This window comes from Benincasa hispida, chromosome 4 (assembly GCF_027475165.1).
Source record: "Benincasa hispida cultivar pf3 chromosome 4, pf3_genome.v1.1, whole genome shotgun sequence".
NCBI classification, from domain to species: domain Eukaryota; kingdom Viridiplantae; phylum Streptophyta; class Magnoliopsida; order Cucurbitales; family Cucurbitaceae; genus Benincasa; species Benincasa hispida.
Genome location: NC_143481.1, coordinates 69449209 through 69471380, shown reverse-complemented (window position 1 = coordinate 69471380; position 22172 = coordinate 69449209). Strand labels below are relative to the sequence as shown.

General features: G+C 38.7%; 1 protein-coding gene across 1 annotated transcript; it reads left to right on the top strand.

Moving 5' to 3' along the window:
- Positions 1 to 235: 235 nt before the first annotated feature.
- LOC150036919 (uncharacterized) lies at positions 236 to 685 on the top strand. The gene has a single exon (XM_090313271.1). It carries the CDS (start codon positions 236 to 238, stop codon positions 683 to 685), a length of 450 nt encoding a protein of 149 aa, XP_090169397.1.
- Positions 686 to 22172: the final 21487 nt, after the last annotated feature.

The window sequence follows — 22172 nt, the reverse complement described above, 5'->3', positions numbered from 1 at the left end:
CGATAATTACGGAACTTGGAAATCGAATATAAATACGATACTAGTAATAGATGATTTCTAATTCATTTTAACAAAGGAGTGTCCTCCATCCCCTGGTCCCAATGCAAACCGAATAGTTGGGGATGCATATGATAGATGGGCCAAAGCTAATGAGAAGGCTTAGATTTATATTTTAGCCAATATATCTGATGTGTTGTCTAAGAAACATAAGAGGTTAGCTATTGCAAGAAAGATCATGGACTCTTTGCAGGGCTTGTTTGGACAACCGTCCACATCTACCATGCATGATGCAATTAAATTCGTTTACAATTGTAGAATGAAGGATGGAACCTCCGTAAAGGAACATGTTTTGAACATGATGGTTCACTTCAATATTGCAAAAGTGAACGGAGTCGTTATGAATGAAAAAAGTCAAGTTGGATTCATCATGCAGTCTCTTCCGAAGATATTTTTTCAATTCAAAACAAATGCAATGATGAATAAGATTGAGTATAACTTGACGACTCTTCTCAATGCAGAAGAAAATGTTGCTTCCACTTCGAAGAGGAAACCCCAGAAAATTTCATCTTCTGGGAGTAAATATGGCCCTTCTTTCTCCAAGAATAGAGGTATTCAAAAGAAAAAGAAGGAAACTAAGAAGGGGAAGGCTCCAGCTGCAAAAAAAGGCAAAAAGGATTCTACCTAGATATTGGATTCAAGAAGACTTGGCCACATTAATCTCAATAGGATTGAGAAACTGGTTAAGTAGACTTCTAAACAAGTTTGAAGATGTCTCTTTACTGTCGTGTGAGTCATGTCTCAAAGGAAAAATGACAAAAAGATCTTTTTATGGAAAAGGTCTTCGAGCCAAAGAAACCTTAGAGCTCTGCATTCGGACCTCTGTGGACCGATGAGTGTTGAAGCATGGGGAGGTTATGAATATTTCATTAGCTTTATAGATGATTATTCTAGGTACGGTTACATTCACCTAATTCATTTTAAGTCTGAAGCTCTTGAAAAGTTCAAGGAATTTAAGACCGAGGTTGAGAACCAATTAGGTAAATCTATTCAAACACTTAGATCTGATCGAGGTGGGAAGTATTTAGACTTAAAATTCCAGGACTATATGATAGAACACGAGATTCGGTCACAACTCTCTACATCGAGAACGCACGGGCAGATGGGTCGGATGGGTTGAAACACACGCGGGTGGACTCCTTAACGAACTGGGTTCGACGCAAGGCGGGGCAGGTCTGGAGCTGCTACACATATCATGCATCATCTCGGGTCGGGTCAACGAGCTGGATCTCGGGTCTGGGAGGCAATTTTAAGTCTGGAAGCTTTTGCTCTTCGAAATTAAAGTTGTCATCTTTGCCAGAATTGTTCAATTACAACCTAAAAACAACTCTAATGACTCTAGCAATTTATAGACCGTTCTAGAGACATTAAAGCCCATTAAACACTGGGAAATTACAATAATTATTACAAATTTGAAGGAAATAAAATAGGCTAAAGACCAAAAAACCATTTTTGCACGCACACATCCATCACATGAGTAAATACCCATCAATTCAAAATTAACCAGAATTGAGTACTTTAAGCATGCTCTGATACCAATTGAAAGAGTTAACGATGAACATGCAGAAGCAATATAGATCTTAAGTACTCTAATTTTGTTAATTAAAAGGAAATAAGCATGCATGTTCATAAAACCAAAATAGGGTAAGAAAATATGACCTTTGTAGTCCAAATTCCTTTTTGGTTATGATCAATTCTTCTCACGATCGATTCTAGACCACCACGAGAGTCTTCCTGACTATTCTCAGCCTAAGAACGAGATGGTGGGATCTGGTGAATGACAAAATTTGGAGAGAAATGGACAAGGGTTTGAGAGAGAAATAGGGTTAGGGTTCTTCAAAATCTCAAGAATTTCTACTTTTGCCAAGAAGATTAAACTTCATAGAACCATTCTATTTATAGGCAAAATCATTCAAAACATGCAAATTTGGGTTAATGAAAATTTGACCCTCAAAATTCCATTAACTCTAAGTGGGATTAGTATCTTAAAGAGGGAACACCTAGCAACAATAGTTTAATCAAATTTACAAAAATTGGATTTTTTCACTAGATCAATCTTGGATTTTTCCACTAACTTGGTCAAATATTGACTTTATCTCAATTTTGACCTAGTCAACAATGTTGACTTTTGTCCAATTTTGACTTTCAATCCAATCTTGACCTAGTCAACAATTTTGACTTTTGATCCAATTTTGACCTCTTTAATTTAAAATTAATTTGAAAAATTAATTTTTATTTAAACAATTAATCATACAATTTAATTAATTTAATATTAAACCCACACTAATCTTGATCAATCCTGATTGACCGTTTTTAATCCCTATTTAAAAAATTTTAAATCTTATTTAAATATATTTTTCTCTCTCTATATGTTTAATTCATAATTAAACATTAGGTTAAATATATTGGATATATTTAACACTTTACTCCAAGAAACTAGATTCGAAAACTTGAATTCATTCGTCACACTATTCTAATGTTTAGTTTGATATGAGTTAGTAGAGGGACCTAATGGACCTACAAATCATGAGCTCCAACGATTCGAGATTAACTAGCTAAACTCTTTAACCTAGTTAACCAACATTCGTTAACTATCAAGACACTTCACTGTAGCCCAGTAGTTGCACTCCTCACTGTAAATATCCACTCGATATAACCATCATCAGTAAGTCGACCCTTCACAGGTCATTCGTAATTACGACTAGGTTAAATATTCGTTTTACCCTCGTAATGACCTATTATTCCTTAAGTCCCACTGATTCTTTAATGGACAATTGGTTTGTGATCCAATCACAAAATCGAATCACTCTCAGGCCAATGAAAGGATGGGGCCCATTGTTCGAGACATGGAGTAAGCACTTAAGAGAACAACCTCTTTACTATCCCTAGAAGTGGGTAGGAGTGAATTTCGTCTTGTACCCTATGTCTCCAGCTATCTACCCGATTTTACCCTCAAAATGGGAGGCATATTGAGTCAGAGCTAATGAGCCACCCTCACCCATGCAGATTTAAGAATAATCTTGAATAAACAAGAGTTCATAGTTAGCTCAGAATTAAGGTCAAGTTCCTAGGAGATCGTATTTGAAATAGTCAATCTTAAATAGCAAACGGTGTTATAAAGTAAGAGTAACTTATTTCTTAGTCTGGTCTTATATAAACTCTTTGCATAGGATACCCCCGCTCGCATATCTCCACATGAACGTGAAGGAAATCAGATATGAGGATTTCCATGAGCATCGAAATGATCATTCCAAATTCCATTCGCAATTGAACATAAACAATTATAGTACACGAACAGAAACTAACTGCTCAAGCAACATACGAAATTACAGCATGCTTTAGATCATCAAGGGATAACAAATACATACCTTTGAAGACTCATGCTTCAAACTCCCTCGATCACGAACACTCGTTCAGTCTCCAAGACAGCAACACATGAACGTTCAAACATAACGACCGCAACATAGCACGATCAATCAACAAACACAAACTCGACGATCTCCAAGATCACGTACCCAACGAATGGCCTCCAAAACCTCAAACTCAATTGAGTTGAATGAGGACACCATCAAAATGGCTACCTTGGTATTCTCGGTGTGAGAATCCGGAAGTGTGGGCTCTGTATGGACTTGGTTAGAGGAAGAGACTGGAGGAACAACAATCGTGTAGACGATTGAGCAAGTGGGAGATGAGAAGTGTCTATCGTATAGACGAAAGCTCAATAATTTAGAAGATGACAACCTATCGTGTAGAGAATACCCTACATCGTTTAGCTATGACCAGCTGAGTGAACTATTGTATAGTAACACTCCACGATCATTTAGTCTCTCTTTCGGCTATCGTTTAGCGAATCGAATTCACTTAATAGCAAACCATGAGTTCCTTTTCCGAGAATAGCAACTCTACTAAATTTAGGAAAACATTTTTCCTTTTATCTTGCGGCTACCATAAAACCACCAATAACCTTCCACTTAGTTGGTTATTAGAGAAAAATAGATAACTATCCAATAATTTATATTATTATAAATATATATGGTAACCAACTTATCATATTATATTTATAACCTATAGTTTTAATATTTCATCACATAGAACATATAAACTATAGCTCTATTTCTATTTTATGGTACTTAATGTAAATCTCATTTACATTAATCCTCCACTTGATTTATCTCATACATCACACCGATCATATCATATATAATTGAATTTTCTTTTGTCAATTTGAACATTTCAACCCTAATAACTGATTCTCAACTTGAATCCATTGAGCTACCAAGGGGACCTAATCCTATAGCTTGAAGCTCTACCATTACGTGAATAATTGACTAAACTCTTTAGTCAAGGGATCCACCATCCATTAACTGTCAGGCACTCCACTAAATACCAACAGTTGCACTCTTCTTACTACAGATATATTTTGTATCCATATCAACCAATCAACAGCGCGATAACCCTTCACAGATCGTTCATAAGTACAACTGAGCCAATAACCGTTATGCCCCTATCGTTACATCTAATTCCTTAAGTACCAATGATCCCTCTAATGAATATAAGTCATAGTCCTACTATGACTGAGTCCTCTCTTCCAAAGAGAAGCATTGGTCACTATGTTCAAGACCCGGAATCAGCTCTTAAGGGAGCAATCTATCTACTTACCCCTTCTTCGGGGAAGGAGTGAATTCCATCTTGTGTAATTGAGTTCCCAGCTCCCAGATCAGAAAAATCCCTAAAAAGGTATGCATGTTGAGTTGGCAATCTAGCCACTCTCACCCATACTAATCAAAGGACCATCCTCAAAGGCAAGAATTCCCAAAATACTCAAGATTAAGGTCATGTCACCTATGGTCGTTTATATGAGATTTAAGTCTCAAGTATCAATGGCTTTATATAAAGAGATGAATCATCTCGTGGTCTAGTCTTATACAAACTCTTTGCATAGGACACCCCCGCTCGTATGTCTCCACATGAATGGTCAGGATCTACCATCTGTAGTAGTTCACAACACTTGTAAACTTCTACAAAGCGAGTCGTATCCGTAGTGTCACCAGGATCAGGTATCCCTCCTTAATCCTTATACTACAAACCTTTTTAGGTTATCACTTAAGGCATGATCCACTTGTATATCTCATATACATGCTTAAGTTTACATACAATACCCATGGAACTTTGTTTATTGGATATGAGTAAATGTCAAATAAAATAACTCTTATTTTATTCATAAGAATGTGTATAGTTTACAAAATATGAAACTCTGGGAGAATTAGGACATCAATCCCAACAATCTCCCCCTTGTCCTAATGCCTCGAGAGATTAATGTACGATGCATGAAAAAATACAAGTATAATATACAATAAACTAGGGCATACTTTATACCCCATTATCATCTTCTACTTGCCCTAGACAAGATGTCGCATGTCCCAAACTCTCCAAATGACCCTCGATACTTTAGCCGTGAGAGCCTTTGTAAAAGAATCAGCAACGTTGTGCTCCGACACAATCTTCGTGACTATCACATCACCGTGATGCATAATCTCCCTGATCAAATGATATTTTCACTCTATTTACTTGCCTCTATGATGATTTTGAGGTTCCTTCGAATTTGCCACAACTCCATTGTTATCACAATAAAGAGTGATAGGCAAATCTATATTTGGAAGAACTTCCAAATCTGTAAGGAATTTCCTCAGCCAAACAACCACCTTAGTTGCTTCACAAGCGGCTACGTATTCAGCTTCCATAGTGGAGTCACGATGCATCCTTGCTTGATGCTTCACCACACTATAGCCCCTCCCTTTAGAGTGAACACTAACCCCGATGTCGATTTATGAGAATCTCTATCAATCTGAAAGTTAGAGTTTATGTATCCTATAAGGATCAGTTCTTATCTCCATACACATGCATGTAGTCCCTCGTTCTCCGAAGATACTTGAGGATCGTCTTGACCGCCGTCCAGTGATCTAATCCTGGATTGGACTAATAACAACTGACAATCCCTACTGCATAGTAAATGTCGGGTCTGGTACACAACATTGCATACATTAAGCTTCCAACAGCTGAAGCATAGAGAATCCATCTCATCTCCAAAACCTCTTAAGGTGTCTTAGGACATTGATCCTCAGACAAAACGATTCCATGCCTGAAAGGTAACAAACCCCTCTTGGAATCCTGCACCCTGTTACCTGATCAACATTTGATTGATGTACGATTGATAATTGTAGAAATACAAGTTATTTATGCTGCCTTATCTAGATATTGCAGCCAAAAGAGAATAAATATGTGTCAATTGTATGGAAATTAGCTCAGAAATACAATAATTATGAATTATCACAATTACACCCACTAACATCATCAAGATGGTAGAAGAGGATATTTCACTCTGTTTTGCAAAAAACCAAGTCACCGCTTGCGATCAAGGCTCAACGAGAAACTAAACAACGCATCTCTGTCACATTGAGCCCATTAATCAACAAGGAAGAGACAATCAACGCAATGACGGCACAATGCGATAGTCAATCCAGAGCTGAATTTCAACCGTATGCGGTAATAAAAACCACACTGCATGCGAGCACCCAATAGAAAGATGTAGCTAAGCAATGCAAACGGGAGGATTATGACACGTGTACAACTAACGGTTGTGCAGATTTGACGGTCTGATTGCATAACAGAAGGAATAATTATCCCCCATCTTCGAAATTTCCATAACAAAAAGTGAGGACCACAAGCCAAGAGTCAAAGCTTTTCACCTATAAATACCCCCATAGACTACAGTGAAAAATATACTTGATACAGGGCTAATTGATGCTAGCTTATTGAGAGAGAGGCTGAGCTAAGTGCTGATCGGAAACAATCTGAGAAGAGAAGAGACAAGGCCGAGAGGTGAATCTCAGTGTTTTTCTGCCAGATCCCCCCTGTGAAGCTATGTGCTTAGATCCCTGCTACCGATTGAGCAAGTCTGAGAGGGAAGCTCATCCTTTCGCACGATCCATCCATGCCGACAAGCAACTTTCCATCCAGATCAGCGCCAAGACGTTGGCGCTTATCTGTATTTGTTTCTATCTCTATTCATCACTGTATTTCAACTTCTTTATCTCTTCATTCACAAACCATGTATCAGACGCTAAATAGATTTATTGAATGTCTCGATCGTTTTCATATCCCCTTCTTTGTCTATTTTCGTTCCTCCATTAATCGTTTTCTTCATAAAGTCTTCTTAATCCCTTGGTAGTTAATATGGATTAAACGAGTAACTTAATTTGTGATAAAGAGATAAATGCATTTAGCTAAGGCATGCTAGACAGCATCTTCACCTATGAGAGCAGAAGTGAAGATGTCATTCTAATCTATCGAGAGAAGGTTAAAAGAATGCATTAACTAAGTGAATAATACTTCCAGAGATGGAAGCAACCTTGCATTCATCACGTTCGTTCCTGTTTCAGCACAGAAATGTGGGAGCGTGGCCGATCACCAAGAGGTGTACGCCAAGGGAAAAGCAGAACCGTACTTATGTCATTAACGCAATTAAGGAACTTGCACTATTTATATTAGTTATCTTTCCTTTTTCTACTTCATACATAAGACTTGCCAACACATCACACGATCTTTATATAACCTTCACAGTCAGTCTCAACCTCGGTATCTTGTATCATGAAACCTGTATCTTGTATCATCTTAGCTTAGGTTTATTGCACTTTATTTTATTATTGCATTTTTACCGCTTTACTTTACTTTATCGCAATTTTAATACTTGTACACACAAGTCTTTTAAAAATTGAAAACCCCCAGTCGCATGTATCACAAACATAACGCAATAACCTCAAACAGTCCCTGTGTTCGACCTCGGATCACACTGAGAAACTTGCGTTGGAATTATACTTAGTTCCAAATGCAAGGAAACTTGTGATAACGCACATCATACTACAAGAACATTCATTAATAACGCATATCTAGAAGTAGTATCGCATAAATTGAATCAAGTCAGGTCGTCAATTTATATAATTGGACTTGTATCTTGCGTGCATAGCATATCTCTATCCTTAGTGTTCAACAAGTTTATGACATAGGCTTGTAGCTTAGTTAGGATAGGATATAGAAATTACTGTCACCAACGATACCTGAGACAAGGCTAACCTCTTGTTCATACGATCCCGAATAATCTGGATCCTTAGAACATACTGCACCTCACCCAAATCTTTAATTTGGAACTGGGTGGCTAACAACTTCTTAATGTCAATCAGAAACCCTACATCATTCCCAATGAATGGAATATCATTCACATACAGTACCAGGTAAGCTATTGAGCTATTGATGATCTTCTTGTAAACACAAGGCTCATCAACGTTCTGACCAAAGCCAAACGATTTGACCACACTGTCAAATCTAATGTTCCATGATCTAGACGTTTGTTTCAGCCCATAAATGGATCTATTAAGCTTGCAAACTCTTTGCTCTTAATCTGGAACTAGGAACCCCTCTGGTTGAGCCATGTAGTTGGTCTCCTCAAGATTACCATTAAGAAAGGCAGTCTTGACATCCATTTGCCATATCTCATAATCATAAAATGTGGCTATGGAAAGGAGTATCTTGATAGACTTGAGCATGACAACAGGTGAGAAAGTTTCCTCATAGTCCACTCCCTCGAACTGGGTATAACGTTTTGCCACGAGTCTAGCCTTAAAGGTTTGCACCTTTTCATCTACACCTCGTTTTCGCTTGTAGATCCACTTACACCCTATAGGTTTTACCCCATCAGGCTGATCCACAAGTTCCCAGACTTGATTGAAGTACATAGACTCCATTTCTTGGTTCATGGCCTTAATTCACTCATCTTTGTCAACATCCTCCATTGCTTGCTTAAAAGAAATGGATCCTCAACCCTATCATTAGAAATGACGTTCTAGGCTTCAGTCAAACCCATGTAGCAATCTGGTGGGTTCATAACCCTCCCACTACGTCGAGGTAGTCTCAACTCTTGAGTTGGTTGACTGGATGTACCAACCTCAACAACTCTTGTTGATCTATTCGTCTGTTCAACAACTCTTGTTGAACCCACAGTAGTTTCAATCTCATTAGAAATCTCACGTAAAACAAGCTTACTTCGTGGTTTATGATCCCTGATGTGGTTTTCTTCCAAGAAGATAGCATTTGTAGAAATAAACATTTTATTCACACTCGGATCATAGAAGTATCTACCCTTCATTTCCTTGGGGTAGCCTACAAAGATGCAAACTTTCGTACGCAGATCCAACTTCTTCGAGTTAGTCACAAGCACATGGGATGGACACCCCTAAATCCTGAAGTGTCGTAAACTACCTTTACGGACTCTCCACAAATCAAAAGGTGTTTCAGAAACACTTTTTGAGGGAATATTGTTCATAATATAACATGCAGTCTCCACTGCAAAACCCCAAAATGAGTCTAGAAGATGAGCATAACTCATCATAGACTGAACCATGTCCAACAAGGTTTTGTTTCACTTTTCTAATACACCATTCTGCTGAGGTGTACCTCAATCGAGAGTTGGGACACAATTCCATGTTCTATCATATAGTTCTGGCATTGGAGGTCCATATACTCTTCATCACGATCAGAACGTAGTGTTTTTATCTTCTTACTGAACAAGTTTTCAACTTCAACCTTATACTCCTTTTACTTGTCAAGGGCTTCAGACTTACGTTGTATTAGGTAGAGATACCTATACCTTGAATAATCATCTATGAAAGAGATGTAATATTCATACCCACCTCGAGCCCTTAACAATCATCGAACCAAAGAGGTCTAAATGTACAAGCTTCAAGGCTTCCTTGGCTCTGTAACCTTTTCCAGTAAAAGTTCGTTTGGTTATCTTGTCTTCGAGGCATGATTCACACATCGGCAAGGAGTTTTCTTTTAAACTCTTTAGAAGTCCATATGTCACCAACTACTCAATCCTATTGAGGTTGATGTTGTTGGGGTTGATGCCCTAAAGTCTCGTGTCCTGTAGTTTGTAAACAGTTTGTATGAATGCTTGTGTTGTATAATATATGATATTTTACTTCACATCTTGATTTTGCTCAGTTGACTGTTTTATTTGTTTTACCACAAACCAATAAACATAAAATCCCTGGTTATCTGTATGTAACTTAAGCATGTATGTGATGACATACAAGTGGATCATGTCTTGAGTGATAACCAAAATGGTCAGTAGTATATGGATATAGGAGGGAAACCTTATCCTGGTAATGCTACAGATGCGGCTCGCTTTGTGGAATGGTCACAAGTGTTGTGACTTGTCACATATGGTCTGATCCTATTCATTTGTGTAGGGGACATGCGAATGGGGGCGTCCTATATAAAAATTTTGTATAAGACCTGACCATGAAGTGTTAATGTCTCATTATATAACACCGTTCATGACAGATACTTCACTTCACTAGGACAACCATAGGTAACAAGACCTTAATCCTGAGTGAGTTGGGAACTCCTGCCATTGAGGGTGGTCTTTTGATTTGTATGGGTGCGAATGGCCAGGTCACCGATTTAAACCTACCATTTTGGGGATTCGTCTAATTTGGGAGCTGGGAACTCAGCTACACAAGATGTAATTCACTCCTTTCCCGAAGTAGGGGTAAGTAGATAGATAGCTCCCTTAAGGGCTGATTCTAGGACTTGAACGATGTGGCAACACACACCTTCTCTTGGCCCGAGAGGTGTTCACACATAGTTGGACTATGTTGTATTGTTCATTAGAGGAATCAGTGGTACTTAAGGAGTGAGATGTAACTACAGGGGAAAAATGGTAAATTGGCCCAGCTATACTTACGAGCATCTATAAAGGGTCATCGTACTCATGATTGGTTATATCCTATGGACACATAAATATATTTGTGGTAAGAAGAGTTCAGTTGTTGGCCTTTAGTGGAATGTCTAGCAGTTAATGGATGGTGGATCTCGTGGCTAAATAGTTTAGTCAGCTATTCACGTACCGTTGGAGATTCGAGCCACATGTCCATAAGGTCCCCTGGTTAGCTTGGATAAAGTCGAGAATCAGTTTTTGGGTCAGTTTGAAATGTTCAAATTGACAAGATGGAGTTTGATTATATATGATATAATTGAACTGGTTAATTATATATGATATAATTTACTAAATGTACGAGATACATTATTTTGGAGGAAATTAGATTTAAGTATGATTTATATCAAGTAGAGGAGAAATTACTATAGTAGATATATGATATCAAACTATAGGATAAGAATATAATATGATTATATTCATTTATTAATTAATTGGTTAATTATGTGATAATTGACCAAAAATGATTATATTCATTTAATAATTATATAATTTTTCTTACAAATTGTTCACATTACTTCAGCTTGTTTTTGGGTTATAGTTAGTACAAATTAACTAATATTTAATAGGATAATTGATCTTAGTTATAGGCTAAACTATAATTGGTTATAGTTCTATAATATTATAGAAGATCTCCATAATTTTGCATGTGAGGGGTTATTTCTTGGTTTCGTCCAGTCATTAATAACTTGATTATTTTTAGATAATAGTAGATAGAAACAACGCTCGTAAGGAGTCCTATTGAAACCAAGAAATATAGGCCTGCCTGCCATCCACACCAGAATAAATGAAGTTTTCTGAAAAAACCTGCTAGTGGAGGAAGACCTCCTAAGGATAAGAGACATAGGGCTAAAGAGAGAGCCAAAAGAGGATTTTTTGTGTATAATCCTACATAATCTCGAATGTTATCAGTTCTAGTACGTAGAACAAATGATACAATGCGAGCAAAAGTTCCTAGATTCATGGCGATATAGAACAGCATATAAGTTATCATGCTTGCATATCCACCATTTGAGTCTCCAACAATTATTCCAATAATTACATATCCTATTTGACCGATGGACGAATACGCAAGCATACGTTTCATGCTTGTTTGAGTAATAGCAATGAGATTCCCCAACATCATGCTAAGAATAGCTAGGATTTCTAGAAGAAGATGCCATTCGTTTGATGAGAAATAAAAAGGAATATCGAAAATTCGAGTGGCTGAAGCTGAAGCAGCTACTTTTGAAGTAACAGAAAGAAAAGCAACGACTGGAGTGGGAGAGTCAGAGTCAAAAAGAGGTTTCCTCACTTCTTTCTCTCATTCAAAACCGTGCATGAGACTTTCATCTCGCACGGCTTCTAAGCTAAGTGATAAAAGAAAGAAGAACCCATCTTCTTTCCTTTTTTGATTACCTTTCTTGCGTATGTATAAGACCGAATCCATTCGATTTCTAAAAAGGATTACTAATCCTTAACTTTTCGAGGAATCCTTCATCAGTGGTTGTGAATGACTGATTTTTCTCAATCTTAAAGAAAATTGGATTAATTTTACTTCCCCACCTAGCTACTTTAGGTAGGGGGGTAGGTTCTGGTAGGGAAGTTATAGACACCTTTCCTTACTTTGTGTCTGGAGTACTTCACTTAATTTCCTCCGCAGTATTGGGTTTTGGCGGTATTTATCATGCACTTCTGGGACCTGAGACCCTTGAAGAATCTTTTCCATTCTTCGGTTATGTGTGAAAAGATAGAAATAAAATGACTACCATTTTAGTTATTCACTTAATTTTGTTAGGTACATTAGGGTAGGGGTTATTACCTGTTCACAAGGTATGTCAATTTTGTTGGCTTCCATACCTGTTTAGTTGGGATCTTTTTACGGATAAAAAAAAGACCAAGACAAGAGTCAAAGAAATGAAAAGTCAGCAATCCAAATCAAGATTTATCCGCTACCCTATCTATGTCAAATCAAAAAATAAAGGAAAAAAGGAACAGAGCAATCTTGTATCAGACTAGACTCTTTTTGTAGTTGGATCCTTTCTCCTCAATCGTGCGTTAGTGGGAAAATTTTATTCGGTTATTGTAACTGAAAAAGAAAATTGGTTTCATTTTGCAAAGAGTTCAGAAAAATTGCAAAAGGTGTGAAAATGTATCAATCGTTTAGCTAAGAGTCTATACGATAGCGCCCCATCGCTTAAACGATCGCACACCTCGCGTCTAAACGATCACACGCATTCTCTAAACAATCGCTTAACTTTTCTAAACGATCACTTAGTGTGCCGAGTTTTATAAACGATCGCTTCCTAAATACTAGACGATCACTTAGTAAAACCTACATGATCATGTAGCTTTCTCTAAACAATAAACATTCTGCTATACGATAGCCTTCTCCCACTTGCTTATCATTCTACACGATCATCTCGTTCCTCCTTCCTCTACCAAATTCCACAAAGACCACTCTTTGGATTCTCACTCCGAGAATACCAAGGGCTCTAAGTGGTGGTGTCGTCCCCGCTCCTGCTTGTTCGTGTGTTATCATTCGTGTAGACGATCATGCTACTGGTAGCCGACTGTTTATTGGGCGATAAAGAACATAGAGGTTTGCTTCCGCTGGGCTGAGTTCGAAGTGAAGAAAGTCTTCAATTGGTGCATATACTCAATCTCTTGTATTTTATTTATCAAAGCATGTCATTAATTAGTGTAAAATTTCATACCTATTTGTTAGAATGTGTGTGTGGTAATTCAGTCACAATGAAATAGGAAAGATCCGAACACGCTCATGGATACTCTTCTTCAAAAGTTCCTTTAGATGTGATTAACCTTAGATGCCAAAGATGGGCGTTTTCTGTCACATCCCCTCCCAGGTTACCCTTCTTAATCCAGAAATGAATGTGATGACAGTAGTTACCAACCCTTTTGCTGGCACTTACTGCCTATCTAACCTGTTAAATTTTTCTCAAACCCTAAATATGTACATATCATCTATATACGAACATATTAACTCAGAACTTAACACATTTACATTACAGGGTTTCGCAACATAGTTCATACATGAATATTACAACTTAGTGAGCCCCATCTAGAATACTAGTCACTAGACAGACACATGTGTACTAACTAATACAGGTCTTCAATTACGCTTCCTTCAACCTGTTTCTTTGAGTGGCAGAGCAGCAGCAGAAAAGTCTTTTGGGATTTGACCGCTACCTGAGAAAACACTTGAAAACATGAGCTAGAAGCCTAGTGAGTGACTTAATAAAACATAAATCTCATGCTTAAGCTGAAAGCTCGAAAACATAACACTGGAACTAAAACATGCCATATGGGCTAAATAGGCTTCACATCATTTACTTAGCAGCTTCCTAGCCTCCACTGCTGATATTAAGCTTACTGGAAGTATTCTTTTGCTTCCTACAAATACTATCTCTTGCCTACCAAATCTCTTGAACATTATCTATTCTTAAAACAATCCATACGTCATAATATTTATTCGGGAAATCCATGCTCTAGAGTGACATCAATTCCAGAAAATCTAACAGAATCACTTCATAAATATACTTATCAATAACTACCCCAAAGCCTGTAAAACTCTTATAATATTACAACCTCTCCACAGCACAATTATAACTACTTAGGGACATGCTCTCTACAATCTTCCCTACAAGTAATGCAACATGAATCCCTTCCTTGGGCTCCTGAGCCACTAGGCAGATCTATCATCTGTAAAGACATTTTGTGTTCTATCTGAACTCTTCGACCTATCTGTGGCATTTCTTCTTGAAATGTCCTGCTTGTCCGCACTGGAAACATACGTTTTTCCCCCTGTAACATGTCCCTCGATGATGCTTACCACAATTCGTACATAAGGGTTTCTTACCCGTACTAGCTATAGCTCAGTAGGTTGCTAAAACCTGATCTATCGCCCATACTGACCATAAGTCTTGGCTTTTTCCTTCCTACACTATGCTGACTTGTAGCTCTCTGTCCTTTATCAATACCTATTAGGTCTTTCTCAATATCGTACTTCCTTTCTGAATCTGCCATAATGGACTCGACACTTTCCGCCAACCTCTTGGCGATCTTGTTAACTACTTTGTTCTCTAACTGAGAATCTATTTCTGTCTGCGGAATCCTCGACTCCCCGTCTGAAGTCGTTTCCTGATTTACCAGATCTTTACCTTTCTGTTCACTAAAATCTAGATTCCCTCGAATATCGGAACTTCTAAAGGTAGGGTCAAGGTTCCCATTGTCTGTTTGTCTGCTCTGCTTGCCACTTTTACTTGACATCTTCCTTTTACTTAGGTAGTACACATGCTAAGGACTCAGGACTCAGACTTATATATATAAACTTTTCCCCTTTCTTCCCAAAATCTTTTGCTCTGATACCAACTAGTCACATCCTGTGAACCCCGAATCCTAATTTCTCTACTTGAGTATGTTCCCTATTGAGATTAGTGTGATGAGTAGGTTGATGTGGAAACTAGTGTGGAATGGTAGAGAAAAGAATAGAAATTAGAAGAAAAGAGGAAATTTGGAAGGTTGACTTTTGGGGAAAATTTGGAAACATTTGGCTAAGTATAGAAATTGGTGGGTTGATGCGTTGGAAGAGTGGTTGGGGATGGCATGCGGCTGAAGGAAGAAAAATGGAGATGATGCATTGGATGGCACACGAGTAGGGGAGGCATGCATGGAAAGGCAGCCCATGCATTGAGTAGCCTCGGCCAGCGCCCATGCAATGCGTCAAGCAACCTCGGCCAGCGCCCATGCAATACGTCGAGCAGCCTCGGCCAGCGCCCACGCCATGCGTCAAGCAGTCTCAACCAGACATCCTGCCAATGCGTCGAGCAGACATGCCCATGCATTGAGCGCACTGTCGAGCGGCCATGCCCGTGCGTTGAGCACACTACTGAGCGGCCATGCCCGTGCATTGAGCGCACTACCGAGCGGCCACGCTCATGCGCTGAGAGCCATGCCGAGCAGCCATGTCATGCATCGAGGTGCCCTGCCATGCAGCCAAGCGCGCAGCCCATGCCATGTGCCTTTGCAGCTGAGCGAGCAAGTGATAGCCAACACACGCCGCATGCCCATGCGTCGAAGTAGCACGCCTATGCGCCTAAGCACCCGGCCAAGCATTAAGGTGCCATGCGCAGCTCATGCGGGCAAGCACGCCCAATGCGTCGAGCGGCCAGCACACCTATGCGTTGGTGGTTAGCACCATGCACCCTGCCAAGCAAGCCATGCAATGCTACCTTGTGATCCATGCGTTAAAGATGAACGGTCACCCTATGTGTTGGTGATGCTTAGCTCTTACGATGGCTAAGTTGAATTGTGATGGTAGTGATTTGGCTTGCTATGCATTGATGATAGGCTATGCATTGATTATGGATTATGTGCTGAACATCCAAGAGTTGGATGCATACAAGGGATGAGATCAGCAGGAGAACATCATCAAAACCATGTGACTTCTTGGAAGGAAAGCCTTAAGCCTTAAGAATTTGAGGTGGTGGCATCTGATTGGAAGCTCATGCATTGGCTACACAAGAGGAAGACACTTAGCTTGCGATGATCCATGCATTGCGTTGATGACGTGAGAAGGAGACACTTGGCCATGCAGCCAAGTAGGTGGTGTCAACTCTGGAGAAGGTTTGGACACCTATAAATAGGGCCAAAAGACTTCATTTTTAGTTCACAATTCAGAAATACCGTAAAAAGAGTTGGACAGTGAGGTCTGAAGAGGACGCATCAACTTGGGATGAGAAGTTCTCCCAATTTACTTGTGAGTTTGGAGTGATTTCAAATCCACCTGAAATCTCTGAAAGTCTAGTTTTCAGGGTAGGGCTTCCGGAAGAAAATCTCGAAGGGATCGGGCTGGAAAGTGAGAAGAAATTAGAAGGGTCAGGCTGTCGAATCAGTTTGGGCCAGTCTTGAAGATTCTATGATTCCGGCCAAACCACGAAGAGTTATGAGCTCAAATTTTAGGGTAAGCTTCCTGAGATATTTTAGAATATATGTAGAAGGAAGTATCTCAAAATAATATTCATAACTATGAGTAATTTTCGCTGAAATTTGAATCTGAATTCTAGGGGTGAAAAGGGAGCCCAAGGTAGAAAAGGGAGCTACTAAAGTGAAAAGCTCCTAAGCAATCAAAGTGAGTAGCTAAAACGTTTTGACTAAAACATTTGCTTAAAATGTTTGATTACAACGTGTTATAGAAAGCATGTTTTAAAGAAGATTATTCTCATGCCAGCTAGTTTTACAAAGTAATTTCCATGCAAACCATGAGTTATGTTTTAAACGCATGCATGTGTGAGAAATTGTTGAAAAGCGATTTATATGTGTTAAATATACTCAGCATGCATTAGTACCTTTAAAGCCATGTTTTTATATGTGTTATACTTTACATTCTTTAAAGAGAAAGTCATTTATGACTAGTTTTACTTAAAACGCGATACTGAAGGACATTTGAGAAGGTATTCGCCCAACCAGATACTGAAGGACATTTGAGAAGGTATCTATTGGTACTGAAGGACGTTTGAGAAGGTATCTGAGCAGAAGTACCTAAGGTATGACAGTACTTAGTATGGCCACGTGCATGTAGGTAGAGTCAGAGATTGAGCAAAAGGGTTCTCTCTTGACTAGTAGTTGGTGTTAGGATTGTTTTTACCCACAGTAGGGTTATCCTCAACTGAGAAAGAGTTTTACTGTTTTATGATTAAAACAGCTTTATATGTTCATGCTTGGAAAATGTTTATACTGCAGTACAAGTACTGTAGAAGCTTATATTTTAGTTAAACTCTTTATTGAGATTTTGCATGAGAATCAATTATCTTTCTTAAGTCACTCACTGGGCGCAAGCTCACCCCGTTTTCAAATGTTTTCTTCTTCCTCCCCTCCCCCCCCCCCCCAGGTAGCGGTCAAATCCTCTGACGATAGCTCTGCATCTACTCTTCCACTAAAGAATAACGAAATTTGTAACCCATCTGTTATGTGGTTACTGTTAATATTGTACACATGTTACTGTTGTTCATATAGGGACTAGGGTTTGTGGGTTTTGGGACTTGTGAATCTAGTGTAGTAATGACTCTAAATATGTTATGTTTCTGAATTAATAAATTTTGGCCTAAAGATATTCCAGTGTATATGAGTTTTATATTGGTATCAGAGTTATTCCGCAACAGTTAGTAGGAAGTAAGTGTCAGCCATAGGGTTGATAACTACTGCAGTCACGCCCTTTCCTAGACTAAGAGGGTGATCTGGGGCGCGGTGTGACACATCCCCTCCAAGGTTACCCTTTTTAATCCAAAAATGAATGTGACGATAGTAGTTACCAACCCTTTTGTCGGCACTTACTACCTATCTAACCTGTTAAATTTTTCTCAAACCCTGAATATGTACATATCATCTATATATGAACATATTAACTCAGAACTTAACACATTTACATTATAGGGTTTCACAGCATTGTTTATACATGAATATTACAACTTAGTGAGCCCCATCTAGAATACTAGTCACTAGACAGACACATGTGTACTAACTAATACAAGTCTTCAGTTACGTTTTCTTCAACCTGTTTCTTTGAGTGGCAAAGCAGCAATAGAAAAGTCTTTTGGGAACTGACCGCTACCTGAAAGGAAAACATTTGAAAACATGAGCTAGAAGCCCAGTGAGTGACTTAATAAAACATAAATCCCATGCTTAAACTGCTCGAAAACATAACACTGGAACTAAAACATGCCAAGCAACGTGTACATAAAACCTTTAAAACCATTGCATCTGAAACCTGAATCTTTGTTGAGAATGAACATCCATCACTCTAACTCCCAACGCCAAGCCATGGCTAGATGAGACCCCTACTTCGATCTCTTTAAATATATCGATGGGAATCTCAAGCAACTTCCTCTAAACATAAACATCGATAACTACTCTTAAACACCATTAAACATCATTATTCCCTAGTTAAGAATGAGCATACATCGTTGTAGCTCCCAACGTCTGTTACTGGCCAAGAGACCCATACTTCGGCCTCCCTTTGCTGGTATATGGCCTAGGAGACCCATACTTCGGCCTCTCATTCAGAACTACCTACGTGCACGTGGAGTTTTCTAAGTACCGTCAACACCTTAGGTACATTTACTCAGATACCTTCCTTACCTTCAGTATCCGGCTCACTTAAGCTATCCAGTTCTCGAAGAACATTATAAAGAATAGCTCTCAAATATAGCATAGAAATCTCTTTAGGATACCTTCCCTACCTTCAATCTCCTTTTTCATTGTGTTTAGGAATACCAACGCATATACTTTGACAACCTTAGGTATTTAAAACATAATACCTCAAGCTTCATTCAGTCTTAGCTATAGTCCTAACGCATGCTTCATACTTTGTAAAATAAGTTGGCTTAAATCATGTTGAGCTAGCTTGTAAAAACCATTAGCATGCGTTAGACATGGAAAACATACTTGGAAAACTCATACATTAGTAACATCATGTGTTGGTCATGCTTTCATTCATAGAAATAAGTTGCTTGCAATCACATAAAACTTAGCATGAGAATAACTTTACAAAGCATAAACTTTGTCATTTAGAAACATTAGTCATTCACAGCTCATCGAGGCTCTTAAATGGTTTATATGCCTCTCCTAACTCTTCTTGGCTTGAAAGGATATAATCCCCAGTTAGATTCCTTAGAATTCTCAGCAAAATGCTTCAGGTAGCTCGCTTACTAATGAAACTTTCACCAAAAAAACAGAAATACTAGTAAGATAATCATCATGAGCGAGATCATCCTCATCAGCGAGACTTACCACTTCCAGTGAGATTTGTGACTTTCCAGCGAGATTTGTGACTTTTCCAGCAAGATTTGTCACTTCTAGCGAGATTTGTAACTTTCCAGCGAGATTTGCATCCTTAGTGAGATCCTCCTCTTCCTTTACTCACTCTTGCTCTCGCTCATTTTCTTATCTCTCGCTTGCTCTCGCTCACTATGGTGAGCTGCCTGCTTAATCTTCCCAAGCAGCTGCCTGCTTACTCACCTATTCCCTGTTCCAACTTCAAAAATTCATAACTCAAAATCCAGAACTCTTTTTATATAAATTGAAAAATTAATTGGATATTTAAAAATAGAAAAGATATGGTTTAAAAAAGAAAGGAATGGGAGAGGATAATGCTTACCTTAAAATATCGGCCCCAAATTCCTTGTAATTTTGCTTGGAGCTTCCAATCCTTACTTCGGGCTCTGATTAATCCGAGAATCTGCCCCTTCTGCAAATTCTTCACTTTTTGGTATTCTCCATGTGAGATTTTTCTCTGGAAAAAAACCTCAAAAGCTAGATTCTCCCAGCTTTCGAACGGCACTAATCTCACTTAATTTGCTCAAGTTATTTTCCAAAACCGAGCTTCTGAATTTCCTCTCCCTTTTATACTTCCTTCCGCCTCCCCTATTCAAGGGTTAAACTGCCACCTCATCCAGCACTTAGTGCTTTCGACCAATTCCCATTAGTGAGTTTCTTTAATTAATTTATTTTTCCTTCCTTCATAACCCACGTTAGGACTTCGCCTCATAATATAAATTTAGTGTGCATCGCATCGTCTAACACCCAGCGCCTATCGTCTAGCATTCAACGTTTATCGTCTAGCATTCAACATCTATCATCTAGCATTCAACGTCTATCATCTAGCACTTGTCATGCAGCTCATCGTCTAGCGCTGATGCCGATCGTGCAGTGCCAACACCCCATCGCTTACCGCTATCGTCCAACGTATAGCGCTATCGTTTAGCGAGATCCTTCATATCGTTTAGCGCCTTGCACCTATCGTCTAGCTCAATCATTTAGCAAATGATCTCGCTCTTAGAGATCTCGCTGATCTCACTCTCAACGATCTCACTCTTAGCGATCTTGCTGATCTCGCTCTTAACGATCTCGCGCATAGCCTATCACATAGCTACTGCGAGCATCGTTTACCACTGCGCCATTACTACACTATTTCCCAGTGCCCGCCTACACGATCGCCTACCTCATCGTATAGTGTCGTTCACTTACTAGACGATCGCATACCCTTACTAGCCAATTTTCACTTGTTATATTATCTAAAACTCACCCTTGACTAAGTATTTCAAACACTTAGAATTTTTCTTCCTCTATCTGCCTACTTTCTTTACCTTCTTTCATAATTTTACTTAACACACTTGTTACTCACTTATGTAGGAAAAATCGAGTACGAGGTTTACATTTTCTTTTGGAGAAACCTTTGGTCTTTTAGCTGTTGTCGATGTAATAAACATTTCAATATTAAACAAGGCTTTCATGACTAACGACCTTAGTACATATAAGTTACTTTCCATTGAACAAAATCAATCTCTATTCCATTCTTGAAAATAAACACTTTACTCTCAGAAAAGGAGACAGTATAACCTTGTTCAATGAGACAAGAAATCGAGATTAAGTTCCTCTTGATATGAGGAACTACAAAAACATTATCCAGTAACAGATAACGTTTCTTGTCTAAAAATAACTTCAGCCTGCCTATAGCAATAGCTAAAACAACCTCACCAGTACTGACTCGAAGAGTTAACTCTCCCTATGGCAATGATTGCCAGGAACTGAATCCTTGGTAAGAAGAACTGATGTGATTAGTAGCGCCTAAATCAAGGATCCAAGCAGAATCATCATTCTCTACCAAACATGTCTCTAAGACCAATAAATCATATTTACTGTCTTTAGACATCCTCCTCTTTTTTAGAGTAGTGGGATCAGCATCATAAACTAAATAAGCTCTAAGTTTCATGTCAGAGAACAGTTCTCGTCGATAAACTTCGAAAGAGTCAGTGAGAATTGCTTTCTCTTCTTGGAGTGTAACTTGGGAACTAACACTACTAGTTTTGTCATCCATCCCTTTATGCTAAAAAAGTAAAAACTGATGTTCAAACAATTCTTGCAACGAAGCCATGATCTCGCGTGCAATGACCATGTTCTTAACCCTTTTGGCCAAAGCATCAGGTATGCTAGCCAATATGTGAATTCAAGCCAATGAATTAGTCTTCATCCACACCTTATATGCATTACGAACACTTTGCGGTGTATCAAGGGTCGGCACTTGAGGACATTCCTCAACCGTGACAAACTCGAGGTCGTTTACCACGAAATACGTTTTACAAGACTTCCATTGTATGTAACCAGTCAAACTAGAGGCATTAAATGGAAAATCAAACATGTTGCTAAAAACAAAAACACATTGACCTATGTTGGGTTTTAAGCAAATACTCGTTGAAAAAACATACAACATCCAATACGGTTTAGCAAA